Here is a 23,563-nt window from a genome sequence, read left to right as displayed (position 1 = left end):
TTTAAACATTCGTAGTTCGGAAAATTATATTTTTTTTTCTTGATAAATGGGTATGGCCACACTCTCTCTCTCTCTCTCTCTCTCTCTCTCTCTCTCTCTCTCTCTCTCTCTCTCTCTCTCTCTCTCTCATCCCAGACCATCCAAGACTGGAAGATGCAAAATACACCGAAAGATACATTAGAAACTCTCTGGTGGATATACGAGGTGCCTCACACTGAGGGACCTGGGGGAACCCAAACAAAAGATAAGGCGATAAGGTAAGTCTCTCTCTCTCTCTCTCTCTCTCTCTCTCTCTCTCTCTCTCTCTCTCTCTCTCTCTCTCTCTCTCTCTCTCTCGATTTAGTTATCTATGTTTATCTCCAACAGGTTTTTGGTAACAAATCCTTCTACTTTGGTTTTGGTCAAGAACCTTTCGTAAAAGCGAAGTGTCGTGTCAGCAACTGCTTCGCGACAGGGGACCGCAACCTGTTTGCCCCTGAGGAGCTTGATGCCCTGATCTGGCACGTCAGGTCAGACGACTCGTCTCTTCCTTCCAAAAGGTGGGAGCCACTAAGAAACTCTTAGTTCAAAAAGTCATTTTGAATAACTAATTTTCAAAGATCTATTGAAATTTTTTTTCCATTCATGTTGTTATCCATATGTGGAAAATTATTCCATTTTATGATATCGTTATACTATGATGATAAGCTCTTCATGGTTTATTTAGTTGTCTGATAGTCAGTAATGTATTTCAACAATTTTCAATAGTTCTTTATCAGCTGTATTTAAGAAATGGTCATTTCATGTCATTTTGAGTCAGAAATTACTAAAGATACGATGAAATGACCTCAATTATCGTCATTTACCGCCAGTCATTATTAGCATTAAATGCAAACTTCTGCTAATTCATATGTCAGACATTTTCAGTCTCTGATATGAAATGAATAAAACTGGCTCCTTATAATGCCAAATTCAATTAATCATTACCAGTAATATATGAAAAAGTCTTTTGATTTATTCTCTCACATTCAGATATTCATAAATATATTTTGATCATGTTCAATGAGTCATTATTATTTTTGTCTATTCATAAAAGGATATCCAGTGTTTTAAACCTTTATTTAAGCTCCTTGAAGTTAATTTTGATATCTAGTATATCTGAATAGAAGCTCATTATTAAGAAGTGTTGGGGTTGTGGTGGCCTGCTGGTAGCATCCTTGCCTTGTGATTGCCAGACTGGGGTTTGAGTCCCGCTCAATCTCGTTAAGTTCCTGTGGTCGCTGCAACCTCGCCATCCTTGTGAGCTAAGGAGGGCGGGTTTGGGAGCCTATAGGTCTATCTGCTGAGTCATCAGCAGCCATTGCCTGGTCCTCCTTGGTCCTAGCTTGGGTAGAGAGGGGACTTGGGCACTGATCGGTATATATGGTCAGTCTATAGGGCATTGTCCTGCTCGATAGGGCAATGTCACTGTCCCATGCCTCTACCATTCATCAGTGGCATTTAAACCTTCAAAGTGTTTTTTGTTTCCTCTGTAAACAGGTCACCACATACAAGATATGTGTTTTGGAATCTGGAATCAGCGCTTAACATGTTTAGTGACCTCAGAACATTCAAAAACATCTTCAATTGGACCTTCACTTACAGGCTTGACTCTGATTTTCCTAATCCGTAAGTGCAATTAATTTTGTTTTGATGTTAACAAAATATCTACTGTAATTTAATTACCCCTACCAGTTGTATCGCTGTATTTCCTCCTTAAGGCTGTGGTTATGTTCGTACTTTCTCTCAGTCTCCTTTGAGTAATACTTTACGCGCATTCCTTCCGTCCATATTTAAAATATAATCAATTTTGACTATGGAGACATAAACCTTTTGAATCGTGCTTAATTACCACCAAATGGAACACATTTTTTTAATTATCAGATTAGCTTTTACTAGAACAGCTGTATGTGTATAGCTATGAACATTCCCTGGCACCCAAGTATTATCAGCAGTCTGAGAGAATGATTTTAGACATAGATATATGAATTGTGTTACATTTCACATATGGAGTTATTTTGATGAGATTAGGCAATTTAGTTATTGATGATTATCAACTTTTGCAAAATGAACAAAGCAGTTATTGAAAAAGAATATCCTACACATACATTCACACACACATATATGCACACACACACGCACATATATATATATATATATATATATATATATATATATATATATATATATATATATATATAAATATATATATACAGTATATATATATATATATATACACAGTATATATATATACAGTATATATATATACAGTATATATATATATATATATATATATATATATATACTGTATATATATATATATATATATATATATATATATATATATATATATATATATATATATACATACACATACACATACACATACATACATACATACATACATACATATATACAGTACAGTATATATATATATATATATATATATATATATATATATATATATATATATATATATGATTATGCTAACATTATGATGAAAGACAAATTATCATGTTTCAATCTATGGTTTATCCAGTATCTTTGCAGTCCTGGGCAGAGCCAATTATCATAATGATATATTTAATATTATGTGCTGCTAAATAATGATATCCTAGGATTGATAATAAGAATCATTAATTTCACAGTATAAAAGCTTGAGTGCAGATATTATTTAAGTGAAGTATATACATGAAGGTGAAAGAAAATGATTATATTTGTTACACAGCAAACAATGAGGAGCAAAAACAATACATACAAAAAAATACTGGTCCAGATGATGATGATGACAGGATGTTATAAGCCCTGGGGCTGCAACAGGGAAAATAACGCAGTGAAAAAGGAAACAAGGAAATAAGAGAAGTAATTAACAATTAAAATAAAATATTTTATAAACTTATTAACCTATTTTGTAGCTTAGGGTGTCTAGGATCAACCCTCTTTCCTCCATCACTATTATAAAGTGATAAAAATTATCTTATCAGCTGTTGTATTTCCAACAAAAGTGTAATGATAGATTTTAGGTAGTGGCTATTTTTTTATACTCAATTTTGTACAGTTTACATAACTTTGGAAATGTTCATACTGTGTTATTAAGGCAATTACATTACCATTAGCCTAATTAGTATTATAGCACCAGGTGTCAGAAAATGTGTTTATTTTACACCGCATTTTACTGAATGGGACTTTCTAAATAACATTTTGCAGCTGTAATACATAACTGGCTTCCCTTTTACGATTTGAGCAATCTGATATTCACGATAGGAGTTTGTTAGTCATTATCATTAACCTCCATTGAATCTTTTTCAGAACCTATTTTAGCCGTCTCCCATTAATAGATCTGTACAGCAGTTGAAGACCATTCATTTGTACTGTGAGAAATTAATATAATGTCCAGTTTTAACTATAATTCTCAGAACTTATTGGTTATAGACTCTGTTTGATAAAGGGTCTTTTTATTAATACTATATCACATTCAAACTAAATACACCACACTGACTTATCATTCCTATTCATTGCATACTTTATTGGTACTATATATCACAATATATTATATGTTTTCCTTACTTATAAAAGAAATGTATTCCTGAAACATGACTGCATGGAATGGACATTGATCCCCTGACGTATACTAAATCTTAGCAGTGAAGAAAAAGATGATCAGTGGAGACTGATGCTTTAGATATTGGTAGTAAAGGGGTTTTAATAGTACTTCAAAACATTACGTACCTTTACATAATTTTATACTGATATGTATTCCTGTTTGCGTATGTATGCATGAATTCATTTGGTTGTTGGTTTGCGTTGTTATTCTCTTTGCTGTGTTTTTCATCTTAAACAAGGCTCTCTGAGGAGCGTAGCTTTTCAAGCTGATGTTCTTTTAGGCCTGTTACATTAAGAATACTTACACTGTTTGAAAATGGTACATACTGTGTATTGTTTTGACTGCGATTCCTCTTTACCTTTTTTTATTAATCCTAACATGCTTTAGCTTCACTTAAAGCTGACTGCTTTAGAAATACAGCTTTATTACATAGTTCAGTCGGCTTCATTAATTGCAGTACACTTCTGTATACACAAATATTATCATTTACATAAAAGAACTTCATAAAACTAATAGAAATGTTTTTGATCACGTGTTTCCATGCTCAACAGCTTTGTTTTTACAGGCAGCGTTGCCAACAGTTTCTCTTTTGCTAAATACAGCATTACCTGCTACAATGTACGACTGTGAAGTGTACTGGAGTTAATGAAGCCAACTGTACCATGAATCTGGAATGTAGCTGTAGGTACTTGCAGGTGATCAAATATTTTCCATGATATTTTCCCCTATTTTGTTACTTTCAGATATCATACAGTTTACCGCAGACGAATGGTCAAGCATATGCCTGTTCGTAATTATGCTTTGGGGAAAAAGAATTTATCTGCCTGGTTTGTCTCCAACTGTAATTCCCATTCTGGCAGAGAAAGGTGAGATATAATAAAAGAAAATATCTTTCAAAGGATTTTTTTTTTATAATTTTTCCAACAAACTCATTTCAAATAACGATAACATTATCTGTTGGTTTTTCATTACGGCTACAGCTGAACTTATTGCCCATTTAGCCTTAAATACTGTCCATTAATTTTTTTTTGTTAAAATGTATTATATCATTTTGGATATCAATTAGGTAAATATGACTTCTTCGCTTAATTGATTAGTACTGTATACATACATATACCAAGGCACTTCCCCCAATTTTGGGGGGTAGCCGACATCAAACAAATGAAACTAAAAAGGGGACCTCTCCTCTCTACGTTCCTCCCAGCCTTGTCAGGCTGGGAGGAAAAAATAGAACAAATATTGAAATTAGAGAAAAGGGGACATTTCTGTGCCCTTTTAAAATACAATGGTAATGTATTGTAACCTGTAATAATTATTTTTCTAAATCTTTGTTTAAATTTCCTTAATTTTATCTCCGTGCATATTTTTTATAAGATGCAATCTATTATGTCACATTGATGATGATAGTCACTAACATGAATTATTATTAAGTATTTATGGACTTTCATGGGGCTGGTCTGATGAATGAGAAAAATTATGCCAAGAAAAAGTTGTAGATGATAGATAGTTAAACAGGTGAAAAGTAAGCAACCAGAAATTAGCGTATCTGGCCTGTGAAGACCCATAGTATTTCCTAGTGTGTGCTGACCAAAACATATATTTTTTCATAATCTAAATGAAATTCTTATCCTTGGCAGGCACTGAGTACATGCAGGAGTTAGGCGATTGCTTCTTCCGAAGGTTGTACCGGAGAAAATGAGAAAATACAGTTTTTGATAGTGACTGGGTCAAGGGTTGTGGCAAAATAATTATTAAGAAACTAGCAAGCAATAGAATCAGATAGGATAACAATACGTAATTCCTTATAATATGTGGAAAAAGATACATTTATTTTTTGGATATTTTAATAAGAAACTAGAAAGCTATAGAATCAGATAGGAGAACAATAATTCCTTATAATATGTGGAAAAAGATAAATTTTTTTTTGGGATATTTTTGCATTGTTATAATATTTTGATGAACGCTTTGTATCGTTGATAGTTCTAAATATAAGTACGGTAGTTGCAGTATAGTTTGTGTTCATAACTATATAGGATTTGATATAACATTTCCATTGTCACTTGTTGATATTTTCATGGAGCTTAAATTTCTTCATTGCATATTCACTCTTTGATGGTAAGTCTAACAGTAAGACATTGGAAGCTTATGTGTTATAGAGAATGGTAAAAGGTTTCATCATTTGCAATGCATAGATTACTTTGCTCTTAAGAGAGAAAATGAGTAAACTTGATTGTCAGATTGAATATAGTTTTTGTAATCATCATTGGCATTGTTTTAAGAAATATTTTGTGCAAATCTTATCTGCATTTTACAGTATGATTTGTCATTGTTTTGGTAATTGAACATTTTAGAGACAGTGGGATTTCTTTTAAGACTTTTCTAAAGAACTATGTTTATGATAATAGCCATAAAGATCAGTCACCATTTATATATGTCTAGAGCTGTAAAATTATCAATCTCAACTCTTATGGATCCTTTACATTTTGTATGTGTTTGTGTTACCCTTGGCATTTGCTAATATATACTTTAAAAAGGCTCTTTTCATTTCCTTAGGTTGGTGAAAACTCTCAAAAAATGGATTCCAATTGACGTGTATGGCAATTGTGGTCCATATAAATGCGCAAGGGGAGGAGGCAGGAATAACTGCTATGAAATGCTTGAACGGAATTACAAATTCTACATGTCTTTCGAAAATTCTCTCTGCAAGGATTATGTAACTGAGAAAGTATTCAACGTTCTACGGTAAGGCTCCTTTAGCCTATTTAGTTAGTTTATTCAGTTGGTTACATCGTAAGACTTTGCACAATTCTCATACAACTTAATATAATAAAAAAGTAAAAAAAAATAAATAGATTTTGTTAGAATATTGTGGCATTATTAATTGATATGCTTATAATAACTGGCTGAATATGGACACCTGAAACTCTGATATTTGTTTACAGTCATTTGTATAAAATTTTTCGAGCTATGCATTGAAGGAATACTTATGTGAAATTATGAAAAGTTTACGGATATGTGGCATAATTACAATCATTCATAACCAAAAACATATATCTCCTGATGACGACCATAGTTGTTGTGATTCCACAATACAGAGGCCAACCAGTTACTCCTTCGAGACAGTTGATTCCTTTATGGGTCATGATAGTTGAGATACTACCGCTAGAGAGTTATGGGGTCCTTTGAGTAGCCAGGCAGTACAACATTGGATCCCTCTCTCTTGTTACGGCTCATTTTGCTTTGGCCTATGCATACACGAATAGTCTGGCCTATTCTTTCCTCATTCTCCCCTGTCCTCATACACGTGACAACACTGAGCTTACCAAAGAATTCTTCTTTGCTCAAGGGGTTAATTACTGCAATGTAATTGTTCAGTGGCTACTTTCCATCAAAATATGAGACTAGTTTGTTTCTAAGAGTTTCATCAGTGTCGGGCTGTTGCTTGGAATAAGGAAGATAACTGAAATAATATATTTCTATTATATCAATGGTTCACAGTTAACAGTAGTGCATTATTAAAACCAATTCTATTTGTCTAGTTTTTCTGCGGTAAGATCATCCATTTACTCCTAAAGAAGTAATGAAAATTTTCATTATTAAGGAAATCAGATAGATATATTATTCCCTGATTCTAGTTCTTGCCTATGGTCTAAATTTGAAAATGAAATACATTTGCATTGAAATATTCTTTTTTCAATATTTAACTTAGCCGGTGATTATAATAGCTGCAACTCTGTTGCTCGACAGAAAACTCTAAGGTAAAATTCGCCAGCGATCGCTACACAGGTTGCGGGTGTGCCCAACAGCGCCATCTGTCGTCCAGATACCCAGTACTCAATGTAAACAAAGAACTCAATTTTCTCTCTGTCGTGCTCCCGACAAGACGTGCTTATTCGCTGTTGCTAAACTGGATTTGTTTTCACAACTAATTGGTGAAGTACACTACAGTATTCTAGTTTTGAGCTTTCGCTGTGCAGGTGTTTTATCTTCATCTTAAATCTTGAACTCGTTTTGGATAGATTAAATTATGGTGACAAAGAGAGTATGGACTTTCTTTCACTTTTAAATGGCCGACCCTTCCCTTAGACGGAAGTGTGTTTAGGATTTTAGTAATTATATCACGTTATAGATTTTCCTCTATATATTTTATATCTCTCCGCCCTTATTAGGCCTCTTCGATTAACTTTCCATTTATTATAAACATATAAAAATAATTTTAATGTTTTGTTTATATAGACCTTTCCTGAGAGTAGGCGGTCCTAACTTGGAAACCGAAGTTAATCAACGTTGAGCCCTTTATATCGTAATTAGCTTTTAAAGAGCTAAGGATTTAAAACTTTTTAAATGTAATATTTTATGAAAGAATTTCTTTGATAGTCTTCGTACTGTTTTCAAAGATGAACTAACGTTTAGTTTATTTATGCTACGCAGTTGTTGACGTTCAGGACGTTCAACATGCGCTCTATCGTTACGATAGAGAGAGAGTGTATCACGGTTTCACTTTGCAGTAAGAGTAAATCGATTCTGACGTTTTGTTCATTCTTTCTTAGCTTAAATGATTTAAATTCTATTTTAAAGGAACTTTTTAATTGAAAAACCTTTCAGTTTTTTCCTTTAGTCAAATAACATGTTTTTTTTGACGAAATATAATTGGGCTCTTCTCTTAGGTGCGAAATCAAGAGAGAAAGAGAGAGAGAGATAGAGACAGAGGGAGAGAGAGGAGAGAAAACGTTCCGTTCAAGCGGGTAACGTTGTTCTCGAGTTACTCTCGTCCCTAGTCGCTGTACGGGGAGGTAGGATAAAACGTTTTAGTTTTTTATTCTCGTCCCCAGGCTATGTGCGGTGAGAGATTGAAAACGTAGTTATATGAACTAGTGTTTAGTCTCTTTCCCAGCCACTGATTTTTTTATCTTAAAATATGTTTTCTGTTTTTTGCTGGTGTTAATGAGCTTGCATTATACGACTGATTTCGCAATTACTACCTTTTAATGAAGGGTAGAATTGCGTGTTTCAGGTAGAAATCAGTAAAAGTTTCAATTTCAGTGAAATAAGTGCAAAACAGAAAATCGAAGTGATAAAGTGATATGCGCAAAGTGTTACAGTGTTGCGTCCGAGGGTTCGTCTGTTCGTGCCTGTCGTTCACCTAGTCCGGGACCTCTTACATGCTCCCAAGCCCAGGGGAGAAGTAATGTCAAACGACTTATGGGTTCGAGAGGCCTTGACCAACGAACAGACGTTGTCCCTCTATGGTATCGGGTGTATCTTACCAAGATCTCCCCTACCATAAGATGAGAGAGACGTTGTTTCTCCTCGTCATCCGAAGGCTTTTCGCATAAGAAACCTGTCACAAGGTTTCGAAGCCCTTAAGCGAAAGTCAGTCCTTTCAGGACAGGTCCAGCGTCCTGGTTACAACCATTAGGACAGCTCTGACCCTATGCAGTCATCGGATAACTGCTCGCCGCCTAACAAAAGCGTAACACAGACTCCGAGAGTCTTTTTTTGTAGGCTAAGTGTTGTGGTCACAGACGTTACCCTCGTCTTTTACCACAACCATTTCCGTTGATCCTTAATGGGTTGTATGGCAAGACATGCAGTATATGCTTGCCTCCCTTATGGAAGACTATTCTGCCGATTAGTCCGTTGAGTCTAGCCGTTTATCTCATCGATATCCTGGCTTTCAGCCAACCTAACGTTCCTTTGTGCTTACTGTTGACGTTGGCGTAGCTTAGTCACGTCAGTCAGGTTGTTTAGAACCACACTCGATGCGGTCTCGTGTGGTTTTTCAGCCGCATTTGGACGTTAGGCCACTTGCTGATGCTCCTGTTGACGTTCAAGACGTTCACTAACAATCGGAGTTGACTTGTTTTGACGCTGTGCGTCAACCTCCGCATTCTAGAGTTGTTTTGACTGCTCAGTCTAGGCAGTCAAAGCAGTCTCGAGTGGACGCTGTGCGTCCTCACGCACCTGTTGTGGTTGACAGTTCAGTTGTTGACAGTTCACAGACTGTCAAGCAGTTACATGACGTTGCGTTCTGGTCCGCTACTAATGCACCAGTGAGTGTGGACTCTGCTTGTAAAGCATTGCCACCACGGTAGGTCTCTCCCTTGCTTGAGACTCAGCTTTTATCGGACAAGGTTCCTGTAGATGAGGAAGTTGCTGTTCTCCCTACTACTGATATTCCCTTGAGGACTCTGTCAGATGGAGTGGAGCCTAAAGCTGCTTAGCCTCCTATGGACTTTAATTAAATCATGATGATTTTTTTTAAGGATCTTTGTCCGGATCTTTTTGTAACTGCTGCTCCTCGTTCGCCTAAACGTCAGAGCTTACACTAGGCCTAGCTACTTCAAAGCCGTTGTTTTTAAGCTAGTGCTCTCTCGCTCTCCTAGAGAGCTTTACGTTGGCTAGGCGACTGGTTTTTCACCAGGAGGAGTTTGGGGGATACAGCCTTTGCTTTCCCTTCTTTTAAACTGGTTTATAGAGCGAGAGTCTGATATGACACGAGAGAAGTTCTCGGCTTGGGAGTTCATGCCTCTGCCCAGATAGACTTCTCAATTCTTGTAGACTCTCCCTGGCACCTGGCCAGGAGACGCTCCAAGTTGTTTACAGGTCAACTTCACAGCTGTTTTCGAGCCTTTGAAGTTTTGCTGTACAATTATGTCACGCATAACAAGGCTTTCATGGATGGTAAACGGTACCGCCTCAGTCGCTAACCCCGTCTGTTGCCACACCTGCTCCCGTAGACCCTAAATGGGCTTTGCTGCAAGACATGCAGTCCAAGCTGGCGTCCTTGATAGAGGACTTTAATGCGGAGAAGGTTGCTACCGAACCTTCTGGCCAACAACCTTCCAACCGGTCGGTTGTGCGCCCTGTTGACGCTGAAGTAACCTACTCGCGTCTGCCAGTTGAGGTGGTTCCTCCACCGATGCGACCCAGTGTGGGTTGCCAGCCGCACGTTGACGTTAAGCGACGCTCGGAGGTGGTTGTTGACGTTCAGGACGTTCAACAACCAGCAGAGGTGACTTGTTTTGACGCAGTGCGTCAACCTCAGCAACCCGGTAGGGTGTTGACTGCACAACACAGACGGTCTAGACAGTCTCGGGTTGACGCTGTGCTTCCTCGCGCACCCATGGTTGTTGACAGTTCACAGACTGTGCAGCAGTTCCATGATATTGCGTCCGGCTCCGTCACGCATCCACCAGTGCGACCGGACTCAGCGAGCCAGACGTTGCCCACTCCGTTGCCGTTTCCTCATCAGTTTTCGGATGAGGAACCCTCTGATGAGGACGTTGCTGAACAACAAGACGATCAGCCCCCAGAATAGATCAAGCCCTGCTATCCATCCAGAAGATGCTGAAGAAGGAACGCTGCTCAGTCAGGCTGTGGATGAGTCTGGTAGGGACGCTGTCATCCGTGGAACAATTTGTGTCACTAGGAAGACTACTCCTCCGTCCTCTTCAATACCATCTAGCTTTTCACTGGAAAAAGGACAAGACGCTAGAAGCGGTCTCGATCCCGGTTTCCAAAAAGATAAAGTCTTGTCTGACTTGGTGGAAGGACAATATCAACCAAAGAGAGGGTCTTCCCCTGGCTGTTCAGACTCCCAACCACGTTCTCTTCTCGGACGCATCGGACGTGGGCTGGGGCGCGACACTAGACGGTCGGGAATGCTCAGGACTGTGGAACTCGAGTCAGAGGAGCATGCATATCAACTGCAAGGAGCTGTTGGCGGTACATCTGGCCTTGAAAAGCTTCAAGTCTCTCCTTCGAGGCAAAGTGGTGGAAGTTAACTCGGACATCACCACGGCCTTGGCGTACATCTCCAAACAAGGAGGTACCCACTCACTGACGTTGTACGAGATCACAAGGGACCTGCTCATCTGGTCAAAAGGTCAAGACATCTCCCTAGTAACGAGGTTCATCCAAGGCGACTTGAACGTCATAGCAGATTGTCTCAGTCGGAAAGGGCAAGTAATTCCAACCGAATGGACCCTCCACAAGGATGTGTGCAAGAGACTTTGGGCCACTTGGGGTAAACCATCCATAGATCTCTTTGCAACCTCGCTGACCAAGAGGCTTCCAATCTATTGCTCTCCAGTCCCGGACCCAGCAGCAATACATATAGATGCTTTCCTCCTAGATTGGTCACATCTGGATCTCTACGCATTCCCACCGTTCAAGATTGTCAACAAGGTACTGCAGAAGTTCGCCTCTCACGAAGGGACAAGGTTGACGTTAGTTGCTTCCCTCTGGCCCGCGAGAGAATGGTTCACCGAGATACTTCGATGGTTAGTAGACGTTCCCAGTAGTCTTCCTCTAAGGGTAGACCTTCTACGTCAGCCACACGTAAAGAAGGTACTCCAAAGCCTCCACGCTCTTCGTCTGACTGCCTTCAGACTATCGAAAGACTCTCGAGAGCTAGAGGCTTTTCGAAGGAAGCAGCCAGTGCGATTGCTAGAGCAAGGAGAGCTTCTTCCATTAGAGTCTACCAATCGAAGCGGGAAGTCTTCCGAGACTGGTGCAAGTCAGTTTCTGTATCCTCGACCAGTACCTCTGTAGCTCAAATAGCTGTTTTTCTCTTATACCTGAGAAAAGGACGATCCCTTTCAGCTCCCACTATCAAGGGCTACAGAAGCATGTTGGCATCGGTCTTCAGGCATAGAGGCTTAGATCTTTCCAAACATAAAGATCTGCAAGACCTCCTTAAGTCTTTTGAGACCACCAAGGAGCGTCGTTTGGCTACCCCTGGATGGAATTTAGACGTGGTACTAAGATTCTTCATATCAGACAGGTTGGAGCCGTTACAATCAGCCTCCCTGAAAGATCTCACTCTTAAGACTCTTTTCCTGGTATGTTTAGCCCCGGCTAAAAGAGTCAGTGAGATTCATGCCTTCAGCAAGAACATAGGATTTTCGTCAGAAAAAGCCACTTGTTCGCTACAACTTGGTTTTCTAGCCAAAAATGAGCTGCCTTCTCGGCCTTGGCCTAAATCTTTCGATATCCCCAGCTTATTGGAGATCGTAGGCAATGAACTAGAAAGAGTCTTATGCCCTGTTAGAGCTCTTAAGTTCTATTTAAAGCGTACTAAACCTTTACAAGGCCAATCTGAAGCTTTATGGTGTTCAGTTAAGAAACCATCCTTGCCTTTGTCAAAGAATGCTTGGTCAGACTTTATCAGATTGTTAATACGAGAAGCTCATTCACATCTGAGTGAGGAAGACCGAACTTTGCTTAAGGTGAAGACGCACGAAGTTAGAGCTGTAACAACTTCCGTGGCCTTTAAGCAAAATATATCTCTGCAAAGTATAATGGACGCAACCTATTGGAGAAGCAAGTCAGTGTTCGCGTCATTTTACTTGAAAGATGTCCAGTCTCTTTACAAGAACTGCTACACACTGGGACCATTCGTAGCAGCGAGTGCAGTAGTGGGTGAGGGCTCAACCACTACAATTCCCTAATTCCATACCCTTTTAATCTTTCTCTTGAAATGTTTTTATTGTTGTTTTTTGGGTTGTCCGGAAGGCTAAGAAGCCTTTCGCATCCTGGTTGATTTGGCGGGTGGTCAAAGTCATTTCTTGAGAGCGCCTAGATTAGGGGTTTTGATGAGGTCCTGTTGTATGGGTTGCAACCCTTGATACTTCAGATCCTAGGGGTCGATCAGCATCCTAAGAGGATCGCGAGGCTCCGTAAGGAAGACGTACTTAAAAAGGCAGAGTAATTGTTCAAGTCGACTTCCTTACCAGGTACCTATTTATTTTGTTTTTGTTATTTTGATAACTTCTAAAATGAAATAAAAATTCTTAGCTCATAATAATGTAAACATATTTTGCTGGTCTCTACCCACCCCCCTGGGTGTGAATCAGCTGTTATAATCACCGGCTAAGTTAAATATTGAAAAATGTTATTTTGATAATAAAATAAATTTTTGAATATACTTACCCGGTGATTATAAATTAAAGGACCCTCCCTTCCTCCCCAATAGAGACGCAGTGGGACGAGGAGAAAATTGAGTTCTTTGTTTACATTGAGTACTGGGTATCTGGACGACAGATGGCGCTGTTGGGCACACCCGCAACCTGTGTAGCGATCGCTGGCGAATTTTACCTTAGAGTTTTCTGTCGAGCAACAGAGTTGCAGCTATTATAATCACCGGGTAAGTATATTCAAAAATTTATTTTATTATCAAAATAACATATTAGAAATTACTTCAACATATTTGTATAGGTTGATACCCACACCTCAAGTAGGTAAGGTACGAGTTATGAGCGACAAGTAAATGGTGAAAACCTTGAGTCTTTCAAGAGTATTAATAGGAAATCAGGTTCACAATTAATTTTTCTTTGGTTAAAAGTAATGTCATCATAAACTTCAACGTGAGGTTATAAGTATGCTTTATATGAAACTATCTGTTGTTAAGATTATGTTTTCTGTGAAATCATCTCAAGCAATTAGGATTTGTGGTACTGCTTTTTTATGAAGTGTTTGAGGTCAACAGTAGCATTAATTGATGTTACATATGAATAGTGCTATTAGTAATGTTTTTACATTTTCAGATATAATGTTGTACCTGTGGTTTATGGACTTGCAAATTACTCTGCACAATTGCCTCCAAAGTCTTATATCAATGCTTTTGACTTCCCAACTGCCAAGAGTTTAGCATCCTATCTTATTTATTTAGATGGAAATGATACGGCTTATAATGAATATTTCAGGTAAGGTTTCTTTTTTTCAGGTAAGGGTTGCCACTGAACATTCCTTGTACTGTATTGCTAAATATTTCCTAGAATTTACTTAATGATGAAATACATACACACATTTACACAAATTCATGAATATATGTATATATACAGTATACATGTATGTAGGCACGGTGTTTGTTTTGTATAGGTGCTATTGAATCTTCATGCACATGTTGCTTTTATCATCCTAAAAGAACACCTTTGATAATAAAGGTGGAGAAAACTTCTACAGTACATTCTTTTAATTAGTCTTCTACCAAATGCTTCTTCATCCTTTATCTCATGACCTATTTCTGGGATACACTTGTTAGAAACAATGGAATTACACCTGCATTTCAATATTTACAATATTACATTAAGAAATAGGGGAAAATCCTGAAAGCTTCTTGATTTAGACAGTATTGGGAACCTTATGATGGCCCTGAGGATGTAACTTCTACCTCAATGTAGTAGTAGGACTGTGTGCTTTATTAAAGGAGGCAGGATAGCCTTCTCATGTAAACTTTAGTAGCCATAGGATGGCAGACCTGAAGATGGAAATTCTTTAGGAGTTCGCAAAACTATTTGTTAGATCATGTATATATGTATATGTATATATAGTATATATATATATATATATATATATATATATATATGTGTGTATATATAATATATATATTTATGTATATATATATATATATATATATATATATATATATATATATGTATATATATGTATATATATTTATATATATGTATATATATATGTATATATATATATATATATATATATATATATATATTTATATATATATATATGTATTTATATTATATATATGCATATATATATTTATATATATGTATATATATATATATATATACATACATACATACATGCATACATACACACATATATATACACATACATTTATACCCTCACACGTAGTCACATCTCAATTTATGTGGATTTCTTAATGCAGTGTCAATAATTCACATATATAGACCTGTGAATATTATGATTAATAGTTTTGTGTTTTGTTGACTCTGGAGTCAAAATAGTCACTAAGACTATATATATATATATATATATATATATATATATATATATATATATATATGTATATATATATATATATATATATATATATATATGTATGTATGTGTATATATATATGTATGTATATATATATATATATATATATATATATATATATATATATACTATATATATATATATATATATATATATATATATATATATATATATATATATATATATATATATAGTCCTAGTGACTATTTTGACATAAGATATATATATATATATATATACATATATATATATATATATATATATATATATATATATATATATATACAGTCACCCCTTAATTTGCATGTACAGTATTTTATTAAAGCTAGTTTCAATAATTCACATATATAGACCCTTGAAATATAATGATATATGGTATTGCGTTTTTGCGGGCCCTCAAATAAAACTACTCGCGAGGAAGCGAGCAAGACAATTCTTTGGCACCCCATATTCTCTGTTGAGATGCCATTGGTTTGAAACCTGTAATCAGTTTTAGGCACAGGCCTGAGATTTGGAAAGTTTGTGTTTTGGGGATAGGTATTAGAAAAACACAAAAACGAGCTATGTTCACCAATAAAAATGGCCAGAAAAGCATGAAATAAAGTATAACCAATCGGGAAAAATTATATACTGTTACGGTTTTCAAACAATATTACAGTCTTTTTGATACTGCTGAAAAGGCTACTTATAACTTTTGATAATTGAGCATTCCCAAAACCATCTTGTGATTTTAAAATAAGCCTGCTTATTCAGCAATCCTGGTAAAAAATACTATTATAGCAAATTTTTAGTATATATAACTGATTTAAAGCTCCAGGAGTCATATGTGATTGTAGATTCACTATTGAGAAACATATCTTATTCCGTCTCGCTCTTTTTTCTGATCAATTTAGAATTTTAATAATTTTTTTTTTTAAGATTTGTGAAAACCATCTGTATTGAACATATGTTTTATTTTTGTATACTGTCATGTTTTGAATTTTGCTGCCATGTTATGTCTTTGACAACATGCACTGGAAACTGTTAAATGAAAACATGGGCTCCAATAAATTTTGTATTCCAGTACTGAACATTTATGTATGGTATCATCATTCAATTAGATCATTGTGTGTTGTTTACGGTAGCAGTTCTGTTAATGGTTTTACATTGAGATCTTCCAAAACTATTCTATTTATCAAGTAGTGCTTGATATGCACTGTTACTTATTCTATAGAAGAGATGTTCGACACCACACAGTGTGAGCTAGAAATATTGCAGTTGTGTCTGAGTTAGGAAAGGATTTTTTTTTTTCAATTATTTGATTCTTTGAAACTTCATGCAAATATGGTTGAGGAAGCTTACACAAGTTTCCTTTCATATTTAGTTGTCCTATCTTAATTTTCCTCATTTATCTTGAGGACTTTTTTCTTATTAATTCATTTTTTATTTTGTTCTTGGCTGCTTTTCATATTTAAGCCTGTGGGCTTGTAACATTCTGTTTTTTTAAATTAGGCTCATAGCTTGGATAATGTGCGTAGTCTGCTTAGATTGTTCTTCAGGTCGTGTAGAAATGAGTATGCTCCATCCCCTTTTATGGGCTCTCTAAGCTCTGTTGGTAGTGATCCTATATTTCATTTGAGAGCTTTTAGCACTAGTTGGAGAATTGGTAATGTTACTCCTCTATGTAAATGTGTTTGTGGTAGCTCAAGTCCCACTGATTACCGCCCAATTTCCATAACTCCCATATTATCTAAAGTTTTTGAACGTCTTCTGGCAAAACGTCTTAACAGGTTTGCTGAAGGTAATCATCTACTCCCTAGTTTGCAATTTGGTTTTCGTAAAGGCCTTGGAGCATGTGATGCCCTTCTTACAATCTCCAATGCTGTACAGAAATCCCTTGATTTTGGTCGGGAAGTTCGTATGATTGGCCTTGATTTTAGTGCTGCCTTTGACCGTGTTAATCATGAGGCCCTTGTTTTCAAACTGAAACAGTTGGGAGTGGGTGGGTCGTTTCTTAGCATTATTATTGATTTTTTAAGTAATAGATCTCAAAGAGTTGTTGTTGATGGGCACCATAGTGATTATAGGAATGTTATATCCGGTGTTCCACAGGGTAGTGTTCTTGGCCCATTACTTTTCATACTATATACACATGACATGTGGTTTGGCCTTGAAAACAAGCTTGTTGCATATGCAGATGATGCTACTCTCTTTGCATCAATTCCATCCCCTGAATGTAGATCTAGGGTTGGTGAATCCCTTAATAGAGATTTAGCTAGAATTAGTGCATGGTGCAAATTATGGGGTATGAAGTTGAATCCTAACAAAACTCAAAGTATGATTGTAAGTAGGTCAAGGACGGTGGCTCCTCAACATCCGGATCTCAGTATTGATAATGTTTCTTTAAATATGTATGACTCTTTCAAAATTTTAGGTGTGATTCTCGACAGTAAATTTACTTTTGAGAAACATATAAGGTCTGTGTCTTCTTCAATTGCACAAAAAATAGGCTTATTGAGAAAGTCTTTCAAGATTTTCGGTGATCAATCTATTCTGAAGAAGTGTTTTAATTCTTTCATTCTACCTTGTTTTGAATATTGTTCTCCAGTCTGGTCTTCAGCTGCTGATTCTCATCTTAATTTGTTGGACAGAAACTTACGGTCGATTAAATTTCTTATTCCTGATCTAGATTTTAATCTCTGGCACCGTCGTTCAATTAGTTCATTATGCATGTTGCATAAGATTTTTCATAACTCTGACCATCCTTTACATTCAGATCTCCCTGGACAATTCTATCCTGTTCGTAATACTAGGCAGGCAGTTAATTCTAATAGCCAGGCCTTCTCCATCACGAGACTCAATACTACGCAGTATTCTAGAAGTTTTATTCCAGCTGTTACCAAGTTGTGGAATGATCTTCCTAATCGGGTGGTTGAATCAGTAGAACTTCAAAAGTTCAAAGTTGGAGCAAATGCTTTTTTGTTGACCAGGCGGACATGAGTCTTTTTATAGTTTATTTATGACATATTTGTTTTTGATGTTGTTAATAGTTTATATATGACATGTCTGTTTTGACGTTGTTACTTATTTTAGAATGATTTATTGTTAATTTGTTCTCTTCATTTATTTATTTCCTTATTTCCTTTCCTCACTGGGCTATTTTTCCCTGTTGGAGCCCCTGGGCTTATAGCATCTTGCTTTTCCAACTAGGGTTGTAGCTTGGATAGTAATAATAATAATAATAATATTGGGTTTTTCCTGATATGAGGTTGAAATTTTTATCTGTTGATCATGATTGTTTTTTTTATATTTGCATTAAATTCACACTGAAGGGGTAATGTGAGTAAACTACTATCAGTTCAATCACTGCTGGATGAAGTTGTGGGAAACTCGCTAACATGCAAGTTATCCGACCTGCCCAAGGAACTCCTCATGTACTGTGCAAGTACTTAGTTTCCAATGTTTTCTATGGCCTCAGTAGGCTTTGTCTTTTACTTGGATTTAATCCTGATGTAAGGTAGAAATTTATTCCTATCACACACATAACTATTCGTTTGTTTTCAGGATATTCAGTCAGAAATAGTAATCCAAACTAAATGCTGTCAATCGAGTCACTTGTTGGTCAGAAAGTTTGGAAAATTTTATGATATACTTGATGTTCAATCAGCCATGATAACTTCTCAAATACTGTCTAAGTACTTGGGATCCAACTTTGATGTCTTCAGTTTCTCAGTTGATTACGCCCTTATCTTTCGAGTTGCAAGTCATGGGATCGATCATGAAATTAGGAGAAAAATTCTTTTGTTTGGTTTATTGTGTTGATTTCAATCCAATTGTGGTAGAACCTTGGTAAGGGAACGTTACCCATACAGTATTTAGTTCTGCTCTGATGTATTATGTAAGCTATCAATCAAGTCAATTGTGGGGTAGAAAGTTTGGGAAATTTTCTGATATGCTTGGTGTTCAATCAGCCATGATAACCTCTCAAATACTGTCTAAGTACTTGGGATCCAACTTTGATGGCTTCAGTTTCTCAGTTGGTAACGCCCTTATCTTTTCAGTTGAGTTATGGGATCGATCATAAAATTAAGAGAAAACCTCTTTTGTTTGTATTATTGTGTGTTAATTTCAATCTAATTGTGGAAAAACCCTCTGAAGGGAACGTTACCTGTACAGCATTTAGTTCTGATGAAAGTTTTTTAAGTATCATACATGAAGTCTACCATTGAATATGAGTATGTATTTTTAGTGTTATAAATATGACATATTGAACTTAATATTTGCATTTTTAGTAATCATAAACTGGTTAGTCCTTCTTATCTAAATCTGCATTCAGATGATGTGTGTCACACCCAAGTGCAGTGAGTGTGGCACTGTTTTAACAATCCAACATATACGTATTTAGTGGATGTAGTGTTTTTAAAACACTTAGAAATTTATGTTTTGGTCAGAAAACTTTATCTGATTCCGGGTATTTTTTTTAAAGATGTTAATGTTCTTAAGAAACTCAGGCTTAATAGATAAAATCTAAATGTCTGTTTATCATAGATTTTCATTTTCAACTTATATTTTACCAATGAGTTTTATATATAAATATATATATATATATATATATATATATATATATATATATATATATATATATATATGTACAGTATATATATATATATATATATATATATATATATATATATATATATATATATATATATATATATATATATATATATATATATATATATATATAATCTTCCAAATTTATTAAGGCCAGCTTTGTAGAAGTCAAGTTTTGACTCATTGGGCTGGTAAATCTCCATCCCTTTAATCCCTTTAATAGATAAACAACATAGAATTAAGGAAAAAAATTCGGACTAGGAGTACAAACATGAAGTTATTTTCATTGAAAAATTATACTAAACAAACTAAAATTACATTCAAGGGATTCATCTCACCAAGTCATAGAATATCATAATAGAGAAGGATCCTTCTGATATTTGATGTTGACTCATCAAAGTGTTTTGAAGGTTCTTTCGTGAGACAATGCCAAGGAATGAGAAAAAGTTGGTGAAATTACATAGCATTGAAAAGACAATATTTATAATTCAGAACTAGATGACATTAAGAATCTACCGAATGAACAGTAAAAGAAGTAGATCACTGTCAAAGTAAGTAATCAAGAAGGCAATAATATTTTTTTATGAATATTATACATACCATGTGCCAGATTCTTGTGTATTGACAGCGTACGGACGTCATGACAGTGCTTTAACTCTTGTTAGAAAAGGATAGCATTCATTGAAGATTAGTGATGCAAATCAGTATCTTCCAGTTGCAAAAGGAAGCTCCATATGTTGTAAGGAGACCGTAAAGAAATTTTGGAATAACTTGATTGGATTTTGCATTATTTTCAGTTGGAAAGCTTATCACAAATTTCCATCAACGTGGGACATGCTTGCAAAGCCATGGTGTGACCTGTGCGCAAGATTACATGAAGACAAGTCTCAAAAAGTCTATGATATACACAAGTGGTTCATCAAAGGATCAAAATGCAAGGACCAGCGAATGCCAGAGATATCAAGATTCATTAAGGGTAGGAAAGCCAAAAAGCATAGGTCTTAAGCAGGATAGCTCCAGATTCAGTTATAGGAGGAATATTCGTTCCTTAAATCAAAACATATTTTTGTATATCAGAACTTTTTTTTTATCTTTATGGCATATTATGTCTGTTCATATTCTTCAGTACTAGGGGATTTGCAGTTTTATGTGTGTATACACTGTATCCTAAGTCATGCAAAATAAAAATGGGCAATTTATGCTTTTTTATTTCCTATACAATCTAATCCAATACAGTATTTGAAAATATTAAGATACCAGAAAACTGCATATCAAATTGCCTTTAGCCTGGTTCAAAAGCCCCCATGCTTCGTTAGGATTAAGTAAACTGTTGAGTATGGGACTACTAAACAAGGATAAATTTATATAGTAACCTAATCGTATTATAGTGCTGATATCTATAACATTTTATGCAATAGATGTGTAATTACTTTCATTTTGGGATGGTAATTTGTTAAGTTATGAGCAATCCTACTTTAGATTCTGGTTTTAGGTGAATTTCACCTAATTGGTGAGACTGTGATACTCAAAACTAAACTTGATACATTGATTGTGGTGAGTGGTGTCCTGGGAATAAGAAACTTACCTCTAGGTCTTGCAGCTTTCATGTTAACTTGTTTTGAAAATAGTTAGTTTGCAATATAGCTATTGCTAACTACAAGAATTGATTGAAAGAGACAAAAGTCTGTTCCCGACAGGGGAAAGGTTGGGGGCTATTACTATCAGTGAACCTCAAGTGTTGAACTGTAGGCATCACTTGAATGTCTTTGCAGCATCCTGATTCCTTTCATATTTTTGTTCAGCCTCTTTAACCGTTCCTTCATACTGCAGCTTTGGCGTTTTCACACAACTGCATGTGGGTGCTAAATAGCTTTCTAGGCCCAAGTAGGGCATTATGGCCCAAATTCGCAAACTCAATCCAATCCATTTCAGAAGGCTAATGCTACAAAATAGATATAGGAGGGTGAATTTAAGCAAGAAAATGCCGTTAAGGCTCAAAATCAAGATTTATGAGACAGTTTTCAGGCCTGTACTGTTATATTAGGCAGAAACTTGGGTATTTAATGAGGAAATAGGCATGACTGTTGAAAAGAAGTAAGGTGAGGATGGTGAGATTGATTGCTTGAATATCTTTACTGAAAAGGAGTGAGAGTCAAGATGTCAAGATGTGGCATATGTAATGTAAAAGAAAAGGCTAGGGAAGCTCGCGTGAGATACAATTTCCATGTAATAAGAAGCGAAGAGGTGAAACCAATCAAAAGAGCTAAGAACATCCCAGTGATGGATGGGAGTGTGGGATGTCAGCGGGTCAGATTTGGAGAGATGGGTGAAAGTGTGACTTGTGGCAGAGGCGGGGAATAGATATTGATGGAGAAGGGTGACTCGTGCAGCAAACCCTGCAATACAATGGGATAATAAGGTCAAAAGAAGATAGATGTGTACATATATATATATATATATATATATATATATATATATATATATATATATATATATATATATATATATATGTATGTATATATATATATGTATATATATATATATATATATGTATATATGTATTTATGTATGTGTATATGTGTGTATATATGTACATATTGTGACAGTGCCGAGAGAAGGTTGTGATCTCAAAGGCAGGATGCAATCAACTGAGTTAATTTATTATGGAACACTCTCCTTTATATACAAAACCTCAAGGCAACAGGAAATTACATGTTCGAGAAAATGACAATGTTACATAGGCGACACGCAGACATGTTTATTCTGGTTCTTTTTAGTGCGAGGGACGAGCGAAGATACAAGCATAATATATACAAAAGGAATTATGTACAATTGTGTGACACACGGTTGGTACATGGCTCCCCCCCTAAAAATGACATACTGTACATGTTAAATAGGGCGCCCTGATCTAGAGAGGCGAACTGTAGGCGGGTCATCTGGCAGAAGATAAGCAGGTTTTAGACGATCAATGGAGGCCCAGTCTTCTTTGCCACGAATGTTTAGTAGGAATGCTTTCGGGCTGCGTCGGATCACAAGGAAAGGGCCCGTGTAAGGGGGCGTTAGCGGTGGCTTGGTAGTGTCGTTGCGCAGGAAGACATGCGTTGCAGAGTGCAAGTGTGTTGGTATGTGATGCTTTGCTGGGGGCTTGTAAGTCTGGCGGCATGGAGTAAATTTTCCCACGACGTGACGTATGCGCCAGAGATCGTCGGAGGAGGTTGTAAAAGGAAAAAATTCGGCAGGGACGACCAACGGGTTGCTAGACACCATTTCAGCTGCCGAGACGTCGAGGGCGTCTTTAGGAGTGGTCCTTAGTCCCAGGAGGACCCAGGGAAGCTGAGTAAACCAGTTGCAATCCTTGCAGTGGGACATCAAAGCTGCTTTGAGGGTGCGATGAAAACGTTCAACCATTCCATTGGCAGCGGGGTTGTAGGCTGTTGTCTGATGTAGAGTGATGCCCAGGAGATTCGCTAATGATGTCCACAAGTGGTTCCCCTGTCAGAAGTAATATGCTCAGGGATACCAAATCTTGCAATCCATCCA

The 23,563-nt window shown here is 36.4% G+C and overlaps 1 protein-coding gene across 2 annotated transcripts in view; it reads left to right on the top strand.

Moving 5' to 3' along the window:
* LOC137626306 (alpha-(1,3)-fucosyltransferase C-like) overlaps window positions 1–21,210 on the top strand; it is a 26,005-nt gene extending 4,795 nt beyond the window's left edge. For both annotated transcript variants that reach the window (XM_068357377.1, XM_068357378.1), the window contains exons 5-10: window positions 367–539; window positions 1,519–1,647; window positions 4,366–4,488; window positions 6,176–6,364; window positions 14,173–14,331; window positions 20,821–21,210. In XM_068357377.1, coding sequence (XP_068213478.1) covers window positions 367–539; window positions 1,519–1,647; window positions 4,366–4,488; window positions 6,176–6,364; window positions 14,173–14,331; window positions 20,821–21,028 — 981 coding nt within the window. In that variant the 3' untranslated portion in view covers window positions 21,029–21,210. The remainder of the gene's footprint in view (window positions 1–366; window positions 540–1,518; window positions 1,648–4,365; window positions 4,489–6,175; window positions 6,365–14,172; window positions 14,332–20,820) is intronic.
* Window positions 21,211–23,563: the final 2,353 nt, after the last annotated feature.

This window comes from Palaemon carinicauda, chromosome 33 (genome assembly GCF_036898095.1).
Source record: "Palaemon carinicauda isolate YSFRI2023 chromosome 33, ASM3689809v2, whole genome shotgun sequence".
Classification (NCBI taxonomy): Eukaryota; Metazoa; Arthropoda; class Malacostraca; order Decapoda; family Palaemonidae; genus Palaemon; species Palaemon carinicauda.
Note: the sequence above shows the minus strand (reverse complement) of the source record. Positions and strands in the feature narration are given on the sequence as shown.